This window comes from Gobius niger (assembly GCF_951799975.1).
Source record: "Gobius niger genome assembly, chromosome: 1".
Taxonomy (NCBI): Eukaryota; Metazoa; Chordata; class Actinopteri; order Gobiiformes; family Gobiidae; genus Gobius; species Gobius niger.
In genome coordinates this window covers 23,457,569-23,485,433 of record NC_136852.1, presented here as the reverse complement: position 1 = coordinate 23,485,433, position 27,865 = coordinate 23,457,569, and the positions used below count along the sequence as shown (strand labels likewise).

Sequence of the window (27,865 nt, the reverse complement as noted above, 5' to 3'; positions counted from 1 at the left end):
TACTTTACAAAAGGTCTACTGTATAAAAGTGACTCACAGCAAAATACTTCTGGCATTGACTAAAAATAGATGTCAATAAACATCGCACATACAATAAGAAAGTGTCAATAGAAATACATTTTTACAGTCAGTTGTTAGTTGTTCAGGTGACGCATTCAAAGACACAAGGACATTTTCCAGCCAGTGGGTTTTCAGATCTGTGCGAACAAGCGCGAGTGCCTCCATTTGCTGTTCCTTTTTTTCACAAATGGCCTTGAGACTTGTATAACCACGACTCCACATTTCAAAAGGAATGCGGACACAAAATCGAAGAAAACGTGATCCTGCAGTAAACCTGACACGTAGACAAACCATGACGCCAGAACACAAAAGATGATGATTTACTTAACACAATAATTCATTTTTCAACATATACTAAGATCAACAGCTTCATGCTTGCTCTTGAAAATAGTATTTCTTATGTACAATCTTTCTGTTTGTTTCAAATCAAGTCGATGTTTGAGAAATAATGTCCTTGTAAACACTGGGGTTTAAGTTACTTTGGTATTGGTCGCAGACCCAGAGCACCTCGTCAACACTTTTTGACCCAAACTGTCTGAACATTCTGTTGTCGACAGGTGATGTCAGACTGCTTTGTTGGCACTGGTACTGGGAGAATAAAGATGAATGCCTGATTGTAATCATAGGGTATATGTGTGAGGGTGAGTGTCACGTGTGATGTGAGTTTTCAGCACCAATGAGTGTAAAGTGTATTCGCACGTTGAAGTGATAATTGAAGTCTGTGATCCACACTGCAGAGGCTCTGTGACGCCACGAATATCAGAGGCGCAGGTGCGATTCCTGTTTCAAAATTTAATTGTTCTCACATCTCTGGTAAAGAATTGTTGCATTCTGTTGACTATTTCTGGTACAAAAATGTCTATTCTGAAAATATCTATCTTCAGAAATCATGTACAATAAAGTCTTGGTTTTGGGCTTGTGGCCTCTTTGACCTAGAGAGCCTTCAATCAATAGTATGCACGTCTCAAACATTTATTGATATGAATTGACCATTTTCCTTTCAGTTCCAATGGTCAATCTCGAAGCGGTTCATTGATAATCACAGATACTCCAGCATTGCTTGACCTGACTTGCCTTTTCCTCAGATCAACTCAGTGTCTTCAGCTTTCTTTGAGTCTCAGCCCTCTCTTGGCAGACTTTGTGGGTGCCATCTTGGCCTCCCTCCAGCAGACCTCCCTGTCAGGTCTCTTCATTTGTCATCCCTCAGTCTTTCCACTCCGCTCTTGATCAGTCTGAGTCGTCTTCCTCTTCTTCGTCAGAGCTCCTCTCATCCTCCTCGGATGAGCTGGGGTCGCCGGTGCTGGGGTCTGAGATCATTCCGTCCGAGCTGTCGATCTCGATGGAGGTCTGGGAGATGTAAAGGTGCACGGCGCGAGAGGGGTGGCTAATGGTGAGGACAGAGGAGACAGAGCAGGGGAGGGTGAGGGTAGCACAGGTGCAAAAGCTTAAATTGACTCAGTAATGACAAGTGTGACGTTCCCAGAGTTTGTGTCTGGCTTTTACCATTTCATAGGACTGGTTTAAGGTTCTCATTACTACGATTTTCATAACCTTCGTACTGGATGTTTCATTGCCTGGCCAAAAAAAAGAACTGTCTAGGAGCCAATAATTTAATATCGGTCCAATCGCTGAGAGGCGGGGGTTCATTGTACAAAGAGATGGAAGCCGTCACCGAACTCTTCCAAAAAACATTAAAGATGGTGGCGTGACGACTTATATGCTGCTTTCTTCTGCTCTTTCGTCTGTTTTAAATCACCTGGAAATTATAAAAGCTGGAAGCGTTCCTCGTGAAAAAGGACGTTTTTGAAAAGGCTTCCTGCCGCTTGTTCCTGCGCCATATTCAGCGTTTCTCTAATTGGTTGATCCTGTCTGTCAATCACGGCCACCGGGAAATCACTGAGATCACGCTCGCTCCCAGACTGCATATCTTTGAAAAAATCTTGTAGTAAAAGTAAAAGCATGCAGTTTGGCAGGCCAGGCAAGATGTTTCAAAACCTTTGTTGCTGCACAAGTGCAATTTCTCGCTCTGAGTGCCTAATGGAGGTGAAACCATTCTGAAATATACTTTAACTTTGGCAAATTGTGTGACGTTAACCTTAAGATAAAAAACAGTAAGCTCATTTGCAAAAAAAAATCATGTATACTTGTACGGATATTACATGCGAAACTAAAGTCGAGTGGATTTAATGATCAAGAAGGAAAAACAATTTTGAATGCTGTAAGAATACAGGAAATGTACAGTTTTTGTAAACGTAGCAATAGTGTTTGCAGTGATGGTGGAAGTTTTGAGTTTGATCCCTTGTCAACTCTTGTAATGTAATCTACGATTTGCTCTATTTAGCATTGTCTGAGATGTTCAGAGCTTCAGAACAATCCAACTCCTGGAAACGTGACACATTAACTACTGAGCGTGGGTTGGCATTAACACAGTGGAACAGTCATGCCTGGCACATTCATGAATTATTTAAGTCCATGTATGTGCATACATTACACAAAATGGGAGAATGGAAAGGACAAGCAGACAACAGTTATGCAAAGAGTGCACAGGACTCACAAAATAGGAGACACATAAAAGACAAAGATCTTAAGCTCTACAGGAAATATTTTTAAGATCTCCATCTTCTTTTGAATCTCTGAGGAGTTTGCATTCTCGGACGACTTGACCGCTTTGGAGAAGAGTCAAATCACAGTAAACACACAGAAGCTTTCAAATGAAACAGTTGTGGCAGACAGATCTGAAAACCCAAGGCAGAAGCAAACCAGTCCCAAATGCCCAGCGGAAGATGTTCTCACAAAAACGCAGCATTGTTCAAAACAGACAATAGAGTTCAGTCAGTCTATTAAGGAACATTCAATTAAATAGCATCCACTGTGCTGGTGGGACGTTGTCTGTTTCCAACAAGTGCTCACCATTAGATTCGCTCAATGACAACGACTTGGAAACATCAGTCAAAAAATAACAGGCAAGTAAAACGGAGACACAGTGTTAGTACTTCAGTAGTGAATCAGCGGAGATGTACAATGGTGCCATCTGATTTAGACACACAGATGGATGGAAAGAGTGATTTACAAATTCAGTTGTTTGGTGCGAGGGAAAGCTTAAGAAAGACAAGGTTTCATTTTGTGGAATCCCCCAAAAAAGAGCACACATTTTCTGCTCACTTCCTTACTACATTTTTTTTTTTTTTTCACCATTGCTGTTTCATTGATGAACAGCACAGATCAGGAGTAATGGCCAATGAAGTTTTTATATAAATAGTCTATTGTTTGCCAGGCCCTGTTCTTGTCCCCAACATGTGGTTTAATGCTGTAGCTGGATTATGTTAGTAAGGAAGTAAACAGTGGAGGAACACCATTGTTGCTCTCATCAAACACGAGCTCGAAACAGGAAACATGTTGTCGGGCCAATTTAGGCGAGCAGGAAGCGATGAACTGCTAAACCAACATTTTCATGAAATAAAGGCACATTTAAAGATTGATTGTATAAAAGCTCTGACAGAGGTACATTTAAGTCACACATTCTTCAGTTCCACGACAGAGGCCCGTCAGCACCGCCACACTGGGGGGGTTCAAAGCTCTGAGAGGAAGGAGAGTGTGGAAAAAAAGTGCCCCCCCCCCCCCTTCCTAAATTAGAGCACCACAAGCCCCAACAGCCCAGAGTCTTTAGCCCCTGGTCCATGAGCTCAGGGTCTTACCACGCCGTCGGGTCTTTGCGCTCTTTGTGCTCTTTGTGCTCTTTGTGCTCCTTGCGCTCCTTGTGCTCTTTTCGGGGCGCTTCGACGTTCCCCTCCATCCTCTGCCGCTGCTTCTTTTTGCATCTCCTGCACGATGCGATGATGATCAACAGGACAACCACGGCCGCTATGCCTAACCCGACGGCCATGGCCAGGTACAGCAGCTCTGAAAAGGAGGCTGTGCGAAAGATCACGTGTTAAAAACTGAAATGTAAAATAAAACAATATAAAATGCTTCACGCGCTATCCCATAGTGATTGGCGTTCTGAGTATGGGCCAGGATAAGTCTACAAACACCACATTAGAGTGCTCAATTTGGTCCCGAAATGAAACTAGTGAAATGAATACACTCTTATATGAGCCACACAGACTTTTCTTTTTCCCCTCTTTATTGCAACAGCTGCGCAGCAAAGGGGAGCAAGAGCGAGGTGGTGGGAGGTGTTTACAGGGAGATCGTGTAAAGCTGCTCGATATTTTTTCTGCATGCATTTTCTAACCTTCAAAGTGACCTGTTGCAATTACAATAGTGACGTTAAAACTATACTCACCTGTAGTAACAACCCGCAGCCTGATCTCCCCCACTGTCCCATGCACGTCGGGGGGATTCTTCACTTGGCATGTGTAGGTGCCGTTGTAGGTGAATTTCACCTCTCGGATTATTATTGAGGCATCACGGCCCATGATGTCCCCCGCCCATGCCACACGCTTCCTGAAAGCGCCTTCTATGGGCGGGTAAGGCTTCTGCTGGTAGTGGAAAATCTGAAAGTGTCAAGAAAATGGACTTTTATGCACGGTTACTCTGTAAGAAGTATTCTCACCAAATGTTGTACATAGGTAATTATCTAAATGGCTACTTTTTTGCTTCTACTTGAGGAAGGTATCCCTTACTTGAGTTTTTTTTTGGCCACTCTCGCTACCTCAGATTAATTGCCAGGGACATAAAGTGGTGCCAACGTAGGACTAGGACAGAGCGGCTCCACGCCCACACACAGAGAAAGCAGACACGCGCCCAGGCCTTCTGCTTCTCTCCTCTCTGTTCATTATGTCTGAGCACACAGTGATGCAGGACTGTCTGGGCTGCTCTGTGGGGAGCATCATGACTCACACTCCTTCAGCTGAGGGGGTGGACGCTCCCTGAGCCGATATAGGGTTTGTTTCAGATCTATCCCTCGGTGCACGCATGTATACTGTTGAAGTCTTTCCGTGGCTGGTCTTAGGTATAGATTTAATGGGCGGCAAGGTTGTCATTTCTAAGTACAAACTGAATATGTTAATCTGTTCCTATCATTGTTCCCACCCATTTTTTCTAATGTCACATGTTCTCTCTCTGGATCCGTAAATCTCTTCTTTTCTCTGCCTTCCGCCTCCAGCTTGAACCCCAGCACCTTTCCGCCCACATACACACACTACCCCTTCTCTAAAACATATAGTTATTGATGAAACCATAACGCAACATAACTAGCAGTCCATACAACTGCCAGTCTTTCTTTACAATATGTCAATAGAAATGTAACATTGAGTCTTAACAGTGCTCCTCTTCAATGCCACACTAAACCAATGGACCGATACCTAGAGGTATAGAGTGAGTGGGCTGCACATGGCCTTTTTTGCTATGTCTTCTACAAACTAGTCAAGAGTTGGCAAACATGGAGAACAGACATTATCGGAGTGAAAGGAAGTTTTCCCAAACAAAATACAGCACAGACAATACAAATTTATACATGTTGTCACTGATCAGCATAATAATAGTGTTGCAATATTCAATAGTATCGATACAAAGCATAAAATATATAACCCTGCCGATTGGGCTGAGCCTCAATTTTAACATTTTTGGGTAAACTCTGGACTTAGCAAAATTGGGTAAATTACAAAATTCAAGAAAGTAATTACAAGCGTAACAAAGGAGTACAAGCCATAACTATGTGTGAAACAAAGGGCATATAGATGAGTCAGCTTATAAGACATACATTAACATTACATTAACCTTTTAATGCAATGCAACACCTTAGTTACACACATCTTTGTTACACCGTAGTCACGCCTTGTGCACCTTAAAGTGTTACCCAAAAATCTCCCATCATACTCACTGAGACTTCTTGCCCCTTTGTGAGAGGCCTGAAGCTCCAGGACACCGATAGTGCTTGCGGGTTGATAGGCGCAGAAGTCTGAAAGGTGCATTTGAGCCTTGTATCTGTCCCATTCACCGCCTCCACGTCTCCAGAGGTGTATATCCGGATCCCACGCACCTGTAGCAGCCCTGTAACAAACACACAAAGAAAATCATTAAATCATTATTCTTCAAATATCGAAATAAATATCACAGTGCATGGAAGCTGTCACTTTCCGCATTATGGGTAGTGAATGGAATTTACAACAGACCTCAGCAATCAGCCCAGTCCAGTTGACAACTTTGAAAAATTAATTATTATGGAAGACTCCTGGATGGCAAGGAGAGCTTTCACAAACACAACTTTATTGGATGTTTAATTAAAGCACAACTGTGAGAGCAGTGGATTATTTTTACATGCCTATATCCAGTGCATGTATGTATGTATACATTTTATTATTTATATTATATATGTATACGTCCGCATATACCGCTGGCCGATGCATACCACATAGGCAGAAACGGCGCGGCGTATAGATTTGTCATCATTAAAGTTTTCTCGCATAGAGATTGTGCGCGCTGCACCCAGTGACCTGCCTCTGCCTCCGCAGAGCCAGCGCCTCAGCAGCAAAAATCACTAAGTCATTTCAACAAGGTGCCCAATATACAGCGTGTTAAATGTCAGGAATGTGTTTTCCATAATTGACTGTCCATTCACGGCAGGGCGTAATTATCCGAGCAACAAGAATAGCTCGTTTGTGTTTGATTACCTTGCAAGAGTGAAGCAACATATAAAACTAAGCATGGTAATTATTTTATGTATTAAAATGTTCAAAGCTTTTTCTTTCTTTTTTTCAACCTTCTCCCCAGCTCGAATAGAGTGCAACAAACCCCATGTGCATGTAATAAAAGACGCGTTTATTGCAGCGTGTTAGTACTTTGTGTCATGAGTTAGAGAAGTAGGAACAACTGAATAAAGTGAGGCTTTCCTGGTGGCACTTTCACTACCGGAACTGGGACTGTCGAGCTCAACTGACAAATCGCAGTGCACTTTTTATTCCACGATATTGATATTTCTTACCAGAGGCATGTTATCAAACTACAATGAGTGACAAACCAAATGCCACAGCGCTAAACTTCCACAATGAGCGGATTTGCACCTCTCGGAGAAGCCATCGACTTCAGCCAAATAGGTGACAACATGAAATACCGTCGCTTTAGCTGGATTTGTGGACCGCTGTGTATTACTGGGCCACGGACTATATCAATCTTTACAGTACGTGGAGGAACTATTAGGTGGGAAATGAAAGGAGCGCAGGAGCAGACGGGGATATTGGCAGCGCTTTGGCCTTTCTCTGTCGTGATGGATTGGGCTTCACAGAACGGGCACACAGACGAAAGCAAAGACGTACTGCCTCATGTGCACGGGGGAAGGGGAGGGAGGTGTCATGGTTAGCGCTGAATTACAGTCTGGCAGTGAATCAAGACCACCTCAGGTATTACTGACGTTCAGGACGATCATCAACAGCCTTTATAGCTCGTGTCTGGAAGTGCAACGGCAGGTCAAGAGATGGCGGGGCCCGAGCCTCCCCATGGTGGTCCAAAGTCGAGTCATTTTGTGCACATGCCTAACAGGAGGGGGTTCTTCCCCTTGAAACGTACTGATAGAATTATGATCACATTCTCAGTATTCTTGCAGCGCTTTGCTTTGAAGCAGAAGAGGCGGCCATAAAAGCGCTTAAAAACTGGCAGAAAACCATTCAATTACCGCTTGTTCTTAAAATAGCAGCAATAAAAGTATAATTAGCCCACAATTTACGCTGTCTAAGGGAGAAAGGGCATTGATCACACACTGAGCGCCAGTGTGTGTGTCACCTGACTGTCCGTAGAGAGCTCTGTCTAATAATATTATAAGCCGTGTCCAGACCTATTAAAGTCACTGCCAAACGTGCAGCAGACTGTTAGTCAGCAGAGACACACTGTCCTCACAGCAGCCAAGTCTTTTACTAACATTACTGGCACGCTCCATCAGACAAACTGTGGACTTTGAAACCAGGAGCTGGAGTTAAATATAGGACAGAGGTAACAGGGTTTCTTTATCTTTTTTCAGGGGTAAGCAATGTGAGGCCCGGTGGACAGATCTGGCACTCTAGCATAAACCCTGTGACCCCCAAGATGAGTTAGAGATTTATCATTACACACATAATGAAATATCTCTTCAAATAAAACTCTCTCAAACTCCCCTGTTAGGTTATAATTGATGTTCGACATAGGATTTGTTCCTTGTCTTTTGGCAAGGAAGAAAATCTGCCTGCCATAAAGCAAACTTGTCAACCCCTGTTTCAGGGGGTTGAGTACATCACTTCAGACTTCATCTGTTGTAATAAAATTAAGTCAGAAAAAGCCAAAGTGAGTAAGCCCATGTATCGACAGGAATCCTATGAAGCTTTTATAAATGGTCAGTCAGAAGCCCATGGAGACTAAGCGTGGGATAAAATAGAAAATTGTCTTGTATTTGTATTGATTTATATTCAAACTAAAGAAAAGAAATCTTGTTTCTCTACCTTGTGTTAAAAAGTACTGGCTTCGATGATGAAGCAAAAGGAGGTGGTGAATAGCCCAAAGGTAAAGTGTAGATTTCATCATACCATCATACCAGATAAGTAGCTCGAACATGTCTTAGCTAGTACTTGTCTCACCCAAACATACCTAACCCAGGTAAGGCTTTAGTACGATCGAGCTGGGTTTCTCCTTGTGTGTAGTGGTTTGTCAGGGAAGTGTCCCGCCTCCTCAGCAGCAGTTACATTCTTATCAGGGCAGACAGGGCTTCCTGTGAGTGGAGGATGAGAGGGGCTCGGCGCGCGCTAACGGACTAATGCTTCTTAAATGAGCTTGATGAAACTTGGAAGGAGTGTGTGAAGCCCAAGTCCAACACGGGCACGCTGCAAAATGTTTATCCAGAAACAACCGAGGCTGTTATCTGACCTTCAGTGGAAATGTTTAGAGATTAAAGAATTCAGTGGTAATAAATGGAGCAGATTGTATTGTTGTTCTGGGCTTAAAGATATTAAAAAATATTTGCATGAGTTACAGGTAAATGCATCAGCCAATGTTACCCAGCAAGAGAAATACGTTGTTCGTGGCAGCTTCCGTGCATACAACAAAATGTCAGAAACAGGACAAATGAAAGACTGAAATATTGCCAAATCAACAGGTAAATAACTCTGCTATAAAGACGCTAAGTTATTAAGTTTGTCCTGAATGATATGCAGATAGACTGAGCAAGATGAGCCCTTTCCAGGCAGCTTGTTACTCTTAATGATTTGTTTATTTTCCCCCAAAACACAAAATTTTGCCTCGAACAGGAAAGACTTCATTGGACTCACACTTTTATCGTCTCCAATCACAAGCTGACGATAAAGGGACACTGGCTTAACTTCTAATAATCAATAGACCAAGAATTACACTCCGTACCAGGAACCACATCGAAGAAAAAATGTATTAGTATGCCAACGTGATGTGAGGATTAGTATTTTAATCATCTTCCAAGCAGTACCTTTTCTATGACCTGTCAATCCATTAAAAGCTGAAAGCAGTGGGTTAAGCTGTTCATTAAAACATGGGAGCTGGATTAGCGCAGCACGTAATGAGTGCCGTTTGCCGCACGCTCAGGTGAAAGAACTCAGTAATTGTCCCTTAGACAGATCTGGATTTGTGTGTCTACAATACATGACTGAAATATATTGTCCTCAAAAATGACAAGGTATAAGGAAATGACCTCTTTTTCTGTTGACTGAAAAGCAAGCTTGTACGGATATGCTTTGTCATTGGATTCCCTTTTTTATTTTATTTTTTTATTTTTTATTTCTACTTTTAAAGGAATAGGCCACCGTTTTTACATACTAAGATATGTTCTTACCTCACTTTAGACGTGTTAATATATCCCCGTCTGGTCTTTGTCCGTGCGCTCTGCAAACGGAACACATACGCAGCCTCTCCCACATGTCATATAGCTCCGAAAAAGCTCACGATAGAAGCTACCAAGCTCTTCCACGTGTTCCCTATTTAAATAAAGTTACGTGAAGTGTTTTCATGCGAAGTATATTTACACAGAAATGTAACGTGTCGATTTTATAAGCAAATAAAAAGGGGGACTATATTGTGAGGCGTAATGATACGAGGAGCACAGCGTCCGCGCAGTAACTCCTAAAGACTTCCCCCGCTCACTTCCGTCAATAACCTTTAGGAGTTACTGCGCAGACGTTTTGTTCCTCGTATCATTACGCCTCACAATATAGTCCCCCTCTTTATTTGCTTATAAAATCGACATGTTACATTTCTGTGTAAATATACTTCGCATGAAAACACTTCACGTAACTTTATTTAAATAGGGAACACGTGGAAGAGCTTGGTAGCTTCTATAATGAGCTTTTTCGGAGCTATGTGACATGTGGTAGAGGCTGCGTATGTGTTCCGTTTGCCTGGCAGAGCGCACGGACAAAGACCAGACGGGGATATATTAACACGTCTAAAGTGAGGTAAGAACATATCTTAGTATGTAAAAACGGTGGCCTATTCCTTTAAGTGATGTATTGGTACAACAATCATAAGCCTGTAAGAACAACACAATTGTGCTCAGCTTGGGGAGTGTGGGGGGTGGGTTAGTGGGTGTTCTTGTCATCTAACAGTTCAGAATTGACATTTTGTAAAAAGTAAAATACCAAAATGTTCAATAAATTTTGTTGAAAAAAAAAAAAAAAATGACAAGGTCAAGAGGTCAGCGGACTGAGCTCAGGGTTGTGTCTTGTTAGCTGTTAGCTGCTAGTCACTTGCTCCGTGCCTCTTTTCACTCTTATTGAATTGCTTTTAGCGAACATTAGGTCTTTTAAAATGGATAACATTCAATTCCCAACGCCACAGATTGAGTGATTATTAAAAATGTCGTTTTCGTAGCACCTCTTTCCAGTTTCTATCCGGTGGGAATCGATGTCAGTCAAGAGACGCCCACAAATGCACTAAAATATGTCGTCGATTAACCACAGGCCACAGATGACATCCCCTCTCACACTTAACCTTCACTATGTTCCTGCAGTACTTTGTGAGCGATTTCATGATGAAATAACTCACAGTACTTCATAATATCAGCGCTTCCCCGGGGCCCCCGCCTCACATTCAGTATTCCGTGTGCACGCTACATTCTCAACACATCCATTCAGTCTGCATCAATGTTTAAAACGGCAGTGAAAAAAAGGCACCTTCAGTTAACAGCAGTTCCAAATTAGTCAATCTTTAATGCTATCGCCCAAATAAGGCCACGTTTAGCGACTTGTACAGTCACTTCAATTACTTGGTTAATTTTTCCCGGCGGCTACGAGGAACATGATCGGTGCTTAATCAGTAGTTAGCACGCCGTAATTGGATGGGAGGAGCCATGTGCCGTTACATAACATTGAGAGTGGAAAATCCAGCTCATTTAGAAACATGGACGCAAAGCGAATCGACGGAGCAGATGAGTGACTGAGTGCTCGGCGATGGAGGGAAATCATGCGACCTCTTAAGTGCACATTGTAAAAAAAAAAAAAAGCCGATAACTTAACTATGTTGTTCGCGTGTTTTCGCTTTGCCAAGTCATGCCTCCAAGTCTTAAGTACAGTTAAGACATCCATTGTTTATGCTTCGACTTCCTCTTTGAACGGGCCAGAGGTGGACACACCCAGCGTCCCGGGACACAGAGACACACAGGCATTCACGGACAATTAGCAGGAGGTCATTAGGAGAGGGGGCAGCAGTTCAAACGAATGGAAGTGTGTGGTATGTGTTTTCTTTTATGGAGCTGTGAGATGTTTGGATAGCTTTATCTATAGTGTGAAGGGCGGCCTTTGATGTATAGGCTGTATGTTTGTGGAGGCCGTTCAATTTAGAAGGGAAGCATGTCAGTGTGAACAGGAGAGCTCGCAGGCACTATTTGAAAATGACATTATCCTGGTCGCCCCCTCCTGGAACCACCACCTTATCGTGGTGGAGGGGTTTGAGCACCCGAAAGATCCTGGGAGCTCTGTTGTCGGGGGCTTCGTGCCCTTGGTAGGGTCTCCCAGGGCAAACAGGCCCTAGGTGACGGGTCAGACAAAGAGCAGTTCAGCAGTCCCTTATGAGAAACCAACGGGCCCGGTTAGAATCGTCAGGCCGTCCATAGGAGGTGGTGCAATGTGATTTTTGAGGAACTACAACAACTGCCCCATGATGGTTGGTTGGTTGGTTGGTTGGTTGGTTGGTTGGTTGGTTGGTTGGTTGGTTGGTTGGTTGGTTGGTTGGTTGGTTGGTTGGTTGGTTGGTTGGTTGGTTGGTTGGTTGGTTGGTTGGTTGGTTGGTTGGTTGGTTGGTTGGTTGGTTGGTTGGTTGGTTGGTTGGTTGGTTGGTTGGTTGGTTGGTTGGATGGATGGATGGATGGATGGATGGATGGATGGATGGATGGATGGATGGATGGATGGATGGATGGATGGATGGATGGATGGATGGTGGATGGATGGATGGATGGATGGATGGATGGATGGATGGATGGATGGATGGATGGATGGATGGATGGATTCTAGTCACAAAGTATTTATATATGTCTTGACTCTTTGTCTCAAGTGTAGCATATTCTGTAGGCCCCAGCTGGTCAATATATTGCGCTGGTATTTGGGTATTTTCAATCAATATTGGCCGATTAAAAAGGGTGATATCTCTGGAACCGAAAGTGATAGAGACTTCCTGGTTTTTGCATTGGAAAGAGCTGAGAGACATCATGGTGAAAATCTGTTATACGTTTGTACACCTACATTTTGGAACCATAAGAGATAGAGACTTACCGTTTTACGTTTTGGAATCTATTTCACAATCTGTGTGTGCGATCAATCTTTCAAACAAGCTCCCTCTGAAGTACTTAACATGAATGTCCTGAATAAATCAGCCCTATGATATAGCGCTCCCTGCTGTCACAGCTCAACACCGACACGTTTAGAAGCTTCATATACAGGATTATAGACAAGACATTTCTAAAAATACAGCGTCAGTGGTGCATATCGGCATCTGCTTTTGAAAAACCCATGCCTCTATTAGATATATTTCTATATATTTCTATGATTTAAACCTTTACTATAACAATAAATGTTTAACTAGGCTATTTGAGAGTTGATAAATTACTTAAAATATCAGCCTTAACACAATCCTTATTATCAAAATGATGAATCACCTTTTATTACTTTACTTTTTTCCATGCATTGTTGCTGCACATTTTCTGCAGTGTCTTTTCATTCTACACATACTGCACAGCGAGTGACCTATGGATGACCACTTGAACTTTCCTTTAGAACACAATACACTGCATCAGCTTGGGTTTGTATCTTATCTGTCCCATACACGGGTTCTATACGCTGTTGTCTATGTAAACTCCAGCCGTTCCTACAGAGTGGCAGACAGAGCTTTTAAGACCAGCCTGTAACATTTCTGTCCATTGTTACATGTTTTCACAGGACCCTGGATTGGCACAAGCCCAAGAGGTACAGACACACGCTGGATTCCCATTAGCTCGCGACAGTACGTCCGATTTATCACAATAAGGTGAACTTGGCGAACCTTTAATGTACTTCAAGCTGTCGACACCGGGTTTGTACACAGCGCTCTGCAGTCCATCTGAAGCCAAACACATACGTCCAGGCTAAAATAATCAGGCCGAGCCCTCTCAGCAGTGATTAGGTTTACTTGGCTTGGCAGGAGTCCAAAGACCATATAAAACCCGCTCAAATAGCCAGGAAAAATTTAATCTGCACTGCATTGGCCCAGCCCTATATGATATTTCATCCTCTGTCAGAAGCAGTGCTGAAGCGTAATCTATTGGCTTTGCAGTACATGAAGTTTTGGTGGTTGTCCATATCACTGTAAAGGAATGAGAACTAGAACAGCTCTATTAAATCATCTTATCTCAACTTTACTGACAAATATTGAGATGTGAGTGCAAGCTTTCTTTAACAAGGAAACAAAGAAACTACAAATCAGTGCATATTAAAACACTATAGGAGCATTTGAGAGAATCTTAAATACATACATGAATATTGTAACTGCCTTTAAAATTTGCAAACTGCTAGCATTATACTGCAAATTTGATTCAATTGTAATTCATCTTGCAACCCTATAAAGGAGTAATCCAGTACATCTGCAGTAGGCTGCACATGAACAATTCCCTGTGGTGTAAAAGTATTTCCTTCCTTCATGAGCATCTCTCTCTCTATGGACAGACTATTCATTCCAAAACAGTATTCCTGTAAACACACAAGCAAACATTCATTTCACAAATGTTCAAATTCGGCAACTGCATAACAGTAATATTTACTTCTTCATAAACTTCTCCTACGGAACAAGTATGAAGAACTGCTAATATCATAAAATATGCTGCAACTAGCCTATTCCAACTCCGGACTGTAAATGTTCAATGCTTTTGAACACACTACCCATGGACATTTATGCTTGTTTTACTCAGACCTGTGAGCTATTATGTTTTGGACTCATTTGGGTCAAAGCCCGTCTTGGTTTTCACGGATCTATTGTCAGCAACAATGGAAACTCAAAGACAAACATGCTAGTCTTCAAAGTAAAAGTGCTGAATTTTGAAAACTGGGCATTCACAGGTTTTACATTTTACATGAGCGACATTTAGAAAGATACTGTATGTTTCATCTTCACTTCTGCAGATATGTTTGCTTCATTATATTATACCTGTATTCTAACCACATAAGACCACAATGAGCAGGAATTCTTCAACAAACAATTTAACAAAATAAAATGACATCACAACTGCACTCTGTGTGCAGCCTGGCACATCCAGACGTGAGTCCTCTGTATGCTGTCCCTATGCCACAGCGAGGAGTGTGGCTGCGCCAGCCAACACTGTGTGAACTCAATTTATCGAATCATGTCATGTTGGTTCCCAAACCAGTTCTATTATTATATGATTGGGCTTGCAGTTTGAGTCATTGCATTGGAGCTCAAATGAAAAATATAGTGCAAATATGCCTAGGCAACAACAGAAAAACTTAAGAACAAGTTATAATAGTGTGACTCTTCTGCAGTGTTGAATTCCCTCTGCTGTATAGTCATGTATTCTGCAGCAGTGTGATCTGGTTTATTACATGGAGCTCCTTGAGTGGTGTTTCTGCCGCTGCAGTCTTCATTACAGCTCACACACGAGAGGGAACAGGACTCTGTTTAACAGGAAACACTTAGAGCGAGCGGATCACAAAGAGCCTCTTCTCTGCTTTGTGTCAGCTTTCGTAGAGCAGGGTTAGGATAGAGTTTGTAACAAGGACGGCCTTTCATTTGGCGCTGCAGTGGGCTGGGAACGACAGGTTCAGGTAACAGTGTATGTAAGAGCGGGGCCTCAAAGAGAGCAGAGTTAATACTGAGAGAGGTAGAAATATGAAAGACTTTAAATTAGATATTTCAAAACTGTGAAATGTTGCTGGAAATGAGCAAAAGTGAATAAAAGTTAAACAGACATGGTGTGTTATAAGAGTAAAAGGTATAAGAAACACATTCAATATTTCATTCATTCCAGGCAAGGAATATATTTGTTAAGCATATACAAGGCACTGTATATGCTTAAAGGAATAGGCCACCGTTTTTACATACTAAAATATGTTCTTACCTCACTTTAGACGTGTCAATATATCCCCGTCTGGTCTTTGTCCGTGCGCTCTGTCACGCAAACGGAGCACATACGCAGCCTCTCCCACATGTCACATAGCTCCGAAAAAGCTCACGATAGAAGCTACCAAGCTCTTCCACGTGTTCCCTATTTAAATAAAGTTACGTGAAGTGTTTTCATGCGAAGTATATTTACACAGAAATGTAACATGTCGATTTTATAAGCAAATAAAAAGGGGGACTATATTGTGAGGCGTAATGATACGAGGAGTAAAACGTCCGCGCAGTAACTCCTAAAGGTTATTGACGGAAGTGAGCGGGGTAAGTATTTAGGAGTTACTACGCGGACGCTGTGCTCCTCGTATCATTACGCCTCACAATATACTCCCCCTTTTTATTTGCTTATAAAATCGACATGTTACATTTCTGTGTAAATATACTTTGCATGAAAATACTTCAGGTAACTTTATTTAAATAGGGAACACGTGGAAGAGCTTGGTAGCTTCTATCGTGAGCTTTTTCGGAGCTATGTGACATGTGGGAGAGGCTGCGTATGTGCTCCGTTTGCGTGACAGAGCGCACGGACAAAGACCAGACGGGGATATATTAACACGTCTAAAGTGAGGTAAGAACATATTTTAGTATGTAAAGACGGTGGCCTATTCCTTTAACAAACATATTTATTCACTACAGAGTCACTTACTCACCAAACAAATACATGCCTTAGAAACACGGGACAACACATGAACATGGGGAGAAATGCAAACACCAGTCAGGAAGATACAAGAGAATTGGTTATGAAACACTTTCCTTTGCTCCCACTTATTTTGTTAGAATACACATGTCTATCATCCGCAGTGATATCGTGCTCCAACCAAGACAGAATAAAAACAGAAATGCCTAAAAATTGTTATCGTTATCATTTCACTGTTCTGAAGGAAGCTCTGATCGCTGCAGTTTACAGACTCCACTTGTCCTGTTTACTTTATACACAATGTGATTATCAAAGTGCTCAAATACCTTTGTAGCTTTTGTGGAGTTTCCTTACAAGAAATCCCTCCTCCTGAAATCTCTGGTTCTCATCTCTGATGTGAAGTTAAATAAACAATTTTGTCTATCCTGTCACCCGCTGCTCCAGATAGACTGAACTTACCTCAGATGACTTTGAACACAGGTACATGGACATTTTCTCTAGCATTTAGTCCTTTATTTGCCATTGGATTTATAAAGGACTTCATAATGTAAATAGAAGTCAAGTTAGCACTAAAATCACTGGCAGAAGGCAATGTCAGTTTCAAACAGTTGCCACTAGACAAGAGACGAGAATCTGTTTCATTCATCAGCTTCAAATGCTTTAAGGAATAATCGTGTAGTGATTTTTATTATGGAAATTGTTTGTTCTTTTATTATTCCAACAACATGTTTTAGAACACCAATCCTTTTCTCCTGTAAGCTTCTTTTGCTAGAGTGAATAAAAATGGCAGAGAGCTCTTTCCTCGAGTGGAGGGTATAATTGACAGCCAAGATGAGATTTCAACACTAACAAAGAAAATTAATTTAGCTCCTTTGAGAGGCTTTTCTAAAGTTACCTATATGTTTTTAGATTGTGTTCGACAAGTTCATAACTCAATCATTTGACACACAAAGTGAAATGCATCTGTAAATGAGATCGAGCTTATGTGGAAAGGAGCCCCTTGGAAAGTCCTGGAGAGGTAATGTTTGGAGACCACTGATTTAAAACCTAATATCTCACTCATGTTTAAATACTCCATCCAAATGCTCAATCATACATCAGTCTGCAGGAACACAAGCCGGGTTAAGGGCATGATGACTCCACCAGCAGAGCTACCGCCACCGCAACTACGCAACTACAACTACTGTGCACAATCACTATGCACAACATCAGACAAGATCTCCCTCTGAGGTTAACTATCCTGCGCACATTCTGTCCTATTCACCAGTGGAATGGCAATTAAAGCTTGACCTTTCCATCCTCCTAATAAATAAGTAAAAGATGCCTGAACGTTTTCAGTGAAATACGACCACATAATGCTTAAAGATTCCTTCCATTCTCGCTTTCGAGGAACTGGGACAAACTGTTGCGCACATTTCAACAGTTAGCTCCTCGCATAAACAGATGGGAGAGCAGGGAGGGCGGAGGAAGGCTGGCTGTAGGCAGGTGGTGCTCGCTTTCTGTCTTTCAGTGACGGCTCCCACCGGGACCTCATCCCCAGACAAGCCCACAGCACAGACATTTCCCTGACAGAGTTATTGGAAGCACAAGTACTCAACAACATTGTATCTAAAGCAAAAGTTAAAAAAAATACTGCTCCTGTTATTGCTACTACAGAAGTATTTATAGATATAGACAACTATTTATCTTACTATTGTTTCACTATCCTATCCACTTAAAAAAATACTTACAAAGTGTATCTTAATAGAAGAAAAATGTTCTCATTATTAATCGTAAACATTTAATAACAAAATAATTATTAACCTCTTAACCCCTGCCTTAATCGAGTGCATTTTCTCCAGTTCAGCTTTTCCCAAATCTAAAAGTTTCTGGCTGCCGGTGTTGTAGCAAGTTGCGAATAGGCGAATGGGGGAGAGGGATATTGTACATCCAATTACACAATGGATTTTTTTTCCACTCAAATCTGGCTGTAAACACTGTTTAAGTGGCGCTAGCCTGCCGTTAGCTTTGCCCGTTAGCCTGCTAGCTTCTTCGTGATTCCATTAGTGTGTATTGGTGCTTCGACCCGGTGGCAGTCAAGTTGCAATTGTGGGTTTCAGGCCAGAGACACCAGGGGGAGATGAAATCACCCCATAATACTTATATTATCCCCAGAGGGACTACAGAAAGGATTTATTAAGGTAAACAAGTTACTAAGTATTGCTTTAAAGCCAATAGGCTTGAGTAATGCCTCATTTGAAAGCTAAGGTCTACAACACTGATCTGAACAGATCTTTTTCCTTGCTTTGTTGCTGTGTTGTCACTTTTTTTTTTTTTTTTACATTTTTGTCATTGCATTTTTGCCAGTTTTTCATCGCTTTTTTGCCACTTTTTGTTACCCTTTTGCGTCTTTTCTTGCTGTGTTTTTGTCACATCTTTTTACTGTTTTTTATTTTGGTCACGCTTTGTCGCTCTTTTGTGGGCTCTTTGCTACGTTCTCATCACATTTTTGTCACTATTTCATCGCTTTTTGGTCACGTTTTCGTTGCGTTTTCATTCTCATTTATGACACTTCCTTCTCTTGAAAGTATTTCAGAAAATTGAAAAGTGCACCGACTGTGTCTAAACAACGCTGTAATTTGGAGGAAGTTTAACGTCTCCCAGAGGAAGGATTTGTTCTGATCATATCCTGTTTCTGCAGCTGCTCATAGAGAAGAGCGGACAAAATAAGTCAAACTCTTCACTACTGGAGTGCAGTCAAGATGAGATACATTTATGTCAGAAGATGTAATTGTTGTTGTTGTTGTCACCCTGATTGTCCATCCACACCTTCATTTCAATCATACAGTAAGGTTGAAATAGACACTTTTTGCCGAACACCTTTGATCCGATCAATAAACCGTATCTCGCAGCAGCATCACATCCGCACCGCCAAAGAACCCCACAAAAGTAATCCTCCTTTGCCTTGACCTTTCCGATCTGAACTGACACCGGGCATCTTTGAAACACTTCCTTTCTTGTAGCATGTGTACTTTCTCCACTTTGCTCCGGGCCCCGCTGTAATCTATCAGGCTGCGGGCATCCAGAGAGAGGAAACGTGCGGCGGGTGAGCGCGGGATAAGAGTTTAATCCATCAAACCTCCCTCTCCCTACTCCCACTGCTGTGCTGACACAACAGCTTCAGCAACGGATTACCAGCTCAAGAGGGGGCAGACTTCATTCGAACGCGGCCCCGGCAATCACAAGGCAGCAGAGACAGAGAGACAGAGTGGGAGAGAGTGAAGGGTGTCCAGCTGTGATTTCCGCTGTTACGGAGCTGATTGAGCCAATGACAGGACAAGCACGAAGCGTCAGGAAATCAGGCAGGTGCGGTTGAGAACAAAAGTGCAAGACTGTCAAAGGACACGAGAGGCGGCCACGGGATGACGCTTTATGGATGTCACAGCAGCTATCAGAGTTAAATTGGGTATAAGATATAAGTCAAGATACAGCAATAACAACAGTGCTCAGGATGTCTACAGCATCCTGAGGGGCCTAAAGCTGTAGGAGTGTTGGCACAATAGGGATTTCGGCTGCAGCATCCCTGATGGACGCTGCGCCTTTAAACCACCTTCACAATACTGACTAATAAAGCCTGTGAAGGTGTGTTTATCGGGTGCCGCATGTATCCCTATTGTGCTAATGAAAACACATTTCACATGAATGGCATGACCGTTGAGGAAAGAGCCTATGAGTCACCCAGAATGGCCCACAAAGTCCATGTATCAAACCAGCAACCGTCCTGCTGAGGTGCACTCGGCCGCCATGCCATTAGTTTGTTTTGTTTTAACCTCTTCTTAACCCCTACCTGAACCGAGCACATTTTCTGCAGTTTGGCTTCAACTCAAATCTAAAAGCTTCTTCAACAAAGTGTCAAAATAGCGAGGATGAAAACGTAACCAAAAAAGTGACAAAAGTCGAGTTTGGTTTGAAACATTTTTCGATTTCAGACAAAGAGGCGCTTGATGCGATAATATGTCAGCGCACACTTGACATCTGAGCATAAAATCTGAGAAGGAATGTGTCATTCCAACTTCACAGCCTCTTTGTTTCTTTACACGCCGCTGTACGCAGCACCGTTTCCCTCCCTGCCGCACCTATGGCCTTTCTTTGCAGAACACTCCAGTAAAATAGCTGTGTTGGATGTCATATAATTATAGTTGTCAGCGCCAAACCTGGGTAAAGCTGCTACTTCTCCAGACGAGCAGCACATTACAGTTAGTTTCAGTTAGGACAAGCTGTACAAATTAATTATACATTATTAAGCAATGCAGTTAGGCTATAGATACAGAGTAAACTCTACAAACCTATTCATGCCTAAATCTAAATTTCCATTCATAATGTCTTTGTTATCTGCTGCTCTGTTGATTCATGGGGTTTGCCTGAATAGATGAGATTCCAATGTGGTATAGACTCAAAGGGAAAGCTCTCACCATATTACATAAACAATTGTAATGGCGGAGGCAGAGTTTTGGAGTTTTAAGTTCTCCAAAGCCGGAAGTCTGTGCCAACGTATGGATTTCAACTCGTTCTCATTACTGTGATTTACTAATGTTTTTTTTGGCATTTTTAAGTTTCAGAATGTTTTCCTCCCCTCAGCCAGTTGTTGTTCTTAGTTGTCATTCACATCTTATATTGGCAGGAGAACAGATTTGTGTTGAAAGAGAGCTGAGAGGTATTTCCATGCCTTTGTTTTAACAAATTATCAGAAATCTCTCCGCACCTGTCTCTGCACTTACGCCGCCTGATAAGAAAACTTAGCCCTCTGTAACCTTGTACTTGTGAATACACATTAGGCTAATTTTCGGGGGTTCGTGCTGCATTAATTCCATGGTAGATTATGTGGAGCAGATTGTGTTGTTCGGAGCCTGATTCAGTCCAGATGTCACAGGCCTGTCTGAGGTATCGGTGTAACTCGATGACTGCCGTATATTCGCCGTCTAAACTGTTTACAGAGCAACTCCGCCGCCAACCATTTAGAATGTACAAACAGAGCTGCATAAACAAGACAGCATTAGCATAGAGCGAGGAACAAGCTCAGTAATTAGAAACACAAAATCACGTCGAATAGAACAAAATCCAGGATTCAGTTGCACGAACAGAACTTTGAGTTTGGATAAGGCTGGTGCGACATGGCAAAACCTTTTTCTCTCATAATGATGGATCTAAACTTTAATTTGATCTTAAAAAACTAGCTGAGACCCGGCCTTTGGCCGGGCCTCGCTAGTCTCCACATTTGATATTCTGAGATTGTGAGTGATTACAAAGAAATGTCCAACCCGTCACACAGTTCAGCTGTAGACCAGTGGTTCCCAACCCATTCCAAAAACTATGGCCACTACAAATGAGTGAAAGAATGAAGGCAAAAGACAATTTCAAACAAACTGCAATTGGAGTGTTTGATGCACCCGTGCTCCTTTCTTATAAACTACGGCAATATTTTAGTACTGTCGCCAGGCTTCCTGGTGTTCCCAAACGGTCTCCCATCCCAGTCCTAACCAGGCCCTTCCCTGCTTAGCATCGGAGGAACGGTCTCCCATCCCAGTTCTAACCAGGCACTTCCCTGCTTAGCTTCAAAGTCGGTATGGGAAATAAACATGGCGGCGCCCAGGCGGCGGCCATTGAGATAGCGTTTTCTATAATAGATAACTTAAACGTTTGGTAGAGTAATCGTTATAAACAAATCTGAGACTTGAAATTTGATGATAACGATTAATTATAGTTCATTTTAATGTAATTATCATTTTATTATATTCATTATTAAGACTAGGCTGACATAAAATGCTATATTTAGCATTTGTCCAATTTTTTTGCCTTCACTTTTTTACAAACTAATAACTAGGGACGAAAAATGTTAAAATGATGTCTTTTCCTCCCCTACATGTTCCAGCAATGTCCTAATGTGTAGAATGAGTTCAAACCTATTCACCACAACTGCCTCTAAAATCCTGCACTGTCACTGTCACAAGTTGTTACTTTGGGTCCGAAGTGCCGTCATGCATGAGCTTAATATAGAAGCTGCAGTTACGCACAAGACCTGAGGTGAGGCGGGATTCTGATTAGTTGCTGAGATCAGCAAAAATATATTTCAGTGCCAGATATCATTAATTTGTGTTACCTTTGTGATGTCAAATTGCAGGCCGAGGCAGTCAATTATACACAATCTATTAAATTAGTAAAACATTTAAATTTACAGACTATCACTTTAATCCAATTTAGGCATTCATTACAAAGCAGGGTCGGCGTGAGTTAATCAGTAGGTCCTGATGATTTGCCAGTCAGGTGCTCTTTGAGGACAAAACTCACCAGAACATGTAGAACGAAAGAAAAACGTCATGCCGAGGCACTCTGAGACAGTTGAAAGTCCTTTATTGATCAAGGTACGCCTAAGGCATTCATTACTTTTTGATTAAACATCAAAGTTAAAGTGTTAACTTTGACAGCCATAGGTTTTCTTTTTTATTAACATGCTTTGACACAGGATAGTTCCCATTTTCCTTGTCAAAAGTCCAAACTCAAAGTCGAAAACTCATCCCTGCCAAAGTGCTGTTACTGCTGCTGGACTGGCTGTTAAAATGTCAGTATACAATAACACCAGACCCATAAATGAAATTGACCTTAGATTTTATGGTCCTTTAAAAAATTTAGCAACAACTCTAACTGCTCTATTTTGCCTGCAAGATCATATTTATAATCTATATAATCTATTTGAAATGAACTGATCCTAAAGAGTCAGTTTAAAGAGTCACGAGAAACAAAACTAGTCACATGAACTGGTAAAACACGACATGGGTCCCAAACTACTCTGGAGTATGTACTGAGAGAGATTCATGTTTCACAATCCAATAACCACAATAGACGGCCCCTTCATTCCCCTCGTGCATAACACCTCCTCCTCCTCCTCCTCCTCCTCCTCCTCGTTGTGCTATTGCAGCATCGCCCCATGTTTTTCTGTATGTTTTGTATGGCAGCCTGTCTGGATATACAGGTTTTGCACACTTTCCCTCAAACATACAGCTCGTGCACATCTCACTATTGTCGTGGCCTTCTCCAGATTTACAAATAAGGAGTGTGTTTGGCTTAAACGGGATTTGAACACCCAGCTTTCCCTTCAGTGTTTCTAATACCAAAAATATTAGGGGGAAAAACGGATTTGTGTGTTTTTGTTTAGATATTTTGGGACAGGTGCGCTCCACAGACACACCTCTAAGATGCATGGCGGTATGCGGTTGATGGGATTGCCTGCTGGCTTTGTGCACAAGTGACAAAGGGCCTACTTTAAGTATTCAAGCACACACCAAGCCCAAACAAAGAGCTCAAAAGCATCAGCGAAGTATCAGCGAAGTGTTGCAGGCGAAGTCAGGCCGATGTTTGAACAAGAAACTTCAGCACAAAGCAAAGAGTAAACATTCAAAACTGAGGGGGGGGGGAATAAGAAATTGTGTCATACAATCAGGGCTGTCTGTTTTGTTTGGTTCAATCATTGAATGGAGCTTTAACTCTGGGATCCGGAGTAAATTTTTCCATTCATTTGTACCACAGGGATTTTGGAGGCTGTGCTTTAACTGACCACAGCACAATTACTGAAGTGAAAGAAAATAACTTGAAAATAAAATGAAACGCTTGGTGATGTAGCTCAACAACTAGCTAAAGAAGAACCTTAGTGCACTACTGTTAATATCAATAGGTCTACACATCTACTATAATTCCAAAATACAGTCATTCGAAACAAAAAAGAAGACTGCCAAATACAAATGACAATTCTCTCCAAAAATTAAAAGCTAATCTTGGCAAACAGGTTGTTTCTCATACAAGCCCAAACTTGAAAGCGTGATTTCAAAAAGATAAACACACTACGAGTGAGCGCCACCGTTTCAAAGCTGAGATATCCTTCAAATGTTACCAAATGTATACATTGTAGTGTTCGAGTGTGGGAATTCTTGTTTGGCTGCATTTGCAAAGAGAGCGTTCATAAAGATACTTGTCACAAAACAGAGGGGAGCTTGTGTTTTGTTTTTTCCCGTCAGTGACTTTACAAAAGGATAGATTGATCCAAAGCCAAAACGCAACTTGAACCACCAGTTTCTCTAAAGCGATTCTTAGGAGTCTACAGAAAGTAACAGCTGTTTCGCTAGAATGACACTGAATCACAGTTAAAGAATTTGATGGCAACTCGGGAGTTTGTTTTTACCCATCGTGATCATAAAGCGAACATTCAAACAGGACAAACCATTTGAACAGATTTTCGTTTTCTATTGTGGTGCGGATTTCACAGCAATTGGAACTGAAACTAAACCAGATATTATTGAAATTGCCAAACATCCAGTAACAAAACCAGCCAGCCTCACCAACAAAACAATCGAAACCCCAACATTGAGTAACCCATTACTTTTCAGAGGAAACATTCATGAGTGGGAAGCGTTCTCACCTTCAGAATTGGGTTTGGTGGCCTGGTGAGAGTGTGCTGGAAAAACAGGAAAGACGGGGGCCCAGCATAAAGCATAGAGCACTCACATACCTTATTAGTGCTCGGTCTAATCACTTGTGACAAGGAGGGGGAAAAAATGACATACAATGGTTGCATTGAGCCGTGGATTGTTTTGGGTCAGTGCATTTCACTAATTAGCATGTCATCCAATCAGAGAGAGCCCTTCGCCGCACAATCTCTAGTAATCCCAGCACAATGTCTTTGATTTGTCTACTGTACGTTGTTTGGTAAAAAAAAAAAAAAAGTTTGTACATGTATATTCTACAAGGTGCGCTTATCATAAAAACATCAACCTGTGCACCGGGGCATGTTCAAGGCAAACCGGCTGAAATTCAAACAGAGCAGCAACAAGGAAGCATGTGATTTAAGTGGCTTTGAACAGGTTTGCTGGGGCTTGACATGTTGGTCTGCGGGGTATGTGAAAACTGAATTTGAACCATCTCTGGAAGTGAAGCTCCAGTCCCAAAACATGAATCTGCTTTGCTGTTACAGTTGAGAAGCCACACCAAGGAAAGACACTCATTAAGTTGGCAATAAAATTGGTTTTGCTTTGGAGAACCAGAAAGCTTGTTTGGTCATGTTCTGAATCCTTAATCATGCCAACCTCATACACCCAACAGCAACAGTTAAGGCAACACATGACTTTCAGCGTGATCTGTACCAACTTGCCTTCATCTGTTATTTATTTACTGCTGAGCCAAGTTGTAATGCATGCCGGATTTCTGAGAGATGCAAAGCAGAAGAGCTTCCCAAAGCCAGAAGTCACAGTATTTAAGTGATATCATAATAAGTATAAGTATATTATAAATTATAAGTAAAATATAGATTAAATCGACATTCTTTCAAGAAAACATTAATCTCAGCAGCTACACAATTGAATGAAACTGTGAGAGCAACTTCTTATTAGGGCTGGGTACCGTCAAATGATACCCAGTTTGGTATCGAGAAAAAGGTTTATTTTTTCAATACCGGTAGTGTATTGAAAAAATAAAAGGAAAAAAACGTACACCTTTATATCCAAGTTTTGATGGTGTTGGTCCAGGGGCAGCAATACAGGAAGTGACTTGGTTGGTTTCCTTTTCTTCCTTTTCTTTTTTTTAACCTAATGTTTACCCCATTTCCCCCCAATTTTTTTCTGGTTTTGCCCCATTTTTTTCTTGTTTTCTCTTTTTTCCCTCTTTTTGTCCCATTTTAACAAAATGTGCCCTTATTTTTACCACAAATGATTTCCCATATGTTGCACATTTCTTGGCATTGGAGATGAACCCGATATTGTACATTTCCACACATTATTGTTGAATAAGTATCATTAAAGAACCAGTATCGGGGGGAAAAAAACTACTTCTGATTAAAGAAACTATGGCACCGGTTCAGCTGACTCCTTCTGAAAAGGGCTGGAATTGATAGGGCTACTGTGGCTAAGATTATTACAGTAAAGCTGACATCATCACTCAATCGCCACATAATCACAGATGAGTTGACAGCAGCTTCACCCTGGGACCCTGTCTTCACTCTCCCAAGTCTATCCCCGTTATTATATTTATGACTGATCTCTCTGGACACACGCTGCTCTAAACATAAGCAGCTTCCCAACTTGATGCTTTGGCAGCGAACGGGCAATCAATATAATCCACTTAACCGGACCTGGACACAGATTTCTTTCAAGGTTAAACATCCAGGCGTCCCTTGATTGAAATGCAATTGAACCGTCTATTTATTTAGGCCCCACTATCGCTGTAAAGAGCTATCCATTAGAAATTGTACGCGCTAATCAGATGGCAAACGGAAACTGGCTCCCATCAATTTGATACGGGAAGCAAGGCTGGCCTCTGCGCGCCCTTTCCCAGGAACAGCAGCAGGCACGGACGCGCTTTAACAGCAGCACAGGAAGGCAACCACAACAATGCAACGTGGAAAAGTGGATAGGATGCCGCTCATAAAAGGCATTGTCCAAATTATGTGTTTCGTGACAATTACGGGAACGGAGCGGGATATAACGTGGGCATGCTCATATTGTTCGCTTTCCCCTTTGACGCACGATAGGACGCTGCTCCGAGATGAAAGTCCCACAGGAGCATTAACGGATTGACAATCAGTGATTTCTCTATTACTTTGAAGTGGCTAAGTGCACATCCTGTTTTGACTCGAGTTGCCCCATAGGATCAGTCTTGGGATGTTGGGGGGGAAAAAGAAGAAAATAACAGCGTTTTCAAGTTTGGTTACATGGCACCGATTTACGCGCGGCACCCCACATTAGTCACTAAAATACTGAGATAAAAAAAAATAATAATAATCAACTGTAGCATGATCTTTTGTGACGGTGACAGTGTCTTGCAACTCAATATGTGAGTAAATAGCCACATAAACGTTAGCTAGTGCTGTATATACCTGTTTTACGCACTGACATGGGGAAAATGCACTGTAATGTAATGTGTTAAACGCGGCTGTGGAGTTTTCTTGGTTCACATAGACACAAACAAGGGGGTCTCACCTGAAGCTGCGAGTCCTAACAGGACCAAGCAGAGCCCGCTGGCGCACATTGGATGATGAAAAAGGAGAAGCGAAGAGTAGTGGGGGAAAAAAAATCTCGGAGAGTGAACAAACTCCTCGGTGGACCCCCTGGAAAGAAAAGTTAACGTGCCGTGATTGTCCTTATGCGTGACAAGATTCGTAGGAGAGAAAAAAAAAAATGAAGTCCCTTTTCACCTTGACTCCTTCCAAAAGACGCGTCTCAACTCGCCACCGCCTTCAAAGACTTCAGAAACCCTCCCTCCACTTTTTTTTTTTTTTTTCTTCCTCCTCTTCTGCGGGCGGAGTAAAACTGCCGAGACTCAGCTAATGCTCGAGTCCTCACCAGTGCCACATGGATGTACGGGCACCCGCCAATAAACGCTCATCATCTTTGCGGTGATTTGGCGCTCGTCAAAAACCGGTTCGCCTCCTCGCGCACACGCATGAACCAGCGGCGTGTCATGCCAGCGCCATGACGCACGGGCTTTCGTGTGTCGTCATGGAACATTATGGAACGAGTCGATTGAATATAATAACGCATTATAAGGAGAGAGGTTGTGAAAACGGAAAATATT

At 42.0% G+C, this 27,865-nt stretch overlaps 1 protein-coding gene across 1 annotated transcript; it reads right to left on the bottom strand.

The window, feature by feature from the left end:
- LOC306964477 (myelin protein zero-like protein 2) lies at positions 1–27,661 on the bottom strand. Its single transcript, XM_079558483.1, has 5 exons — positions 27,271–27,661; positions 5,882–6,051; positions 4,343–4,553; positions 3,756–3,972; positions 1–1,444 (listed from the first exon to the last, which is right to left on the bottom strand). The coding sequence occupies exons 1-5, from the start codon at positions 27,317–27,319 to the stop codon at positions 1,288–1,290; spliced, it is 804 nt and encodes a 267-aa protein (XP_079414609.1). The 5' UTR covers positions 27,320–27,661; the 3' UTR covers positions 1–1,287.
- Between the last annotated feature and the right edge of the window lie 204 nt (positions 27,662–27,865).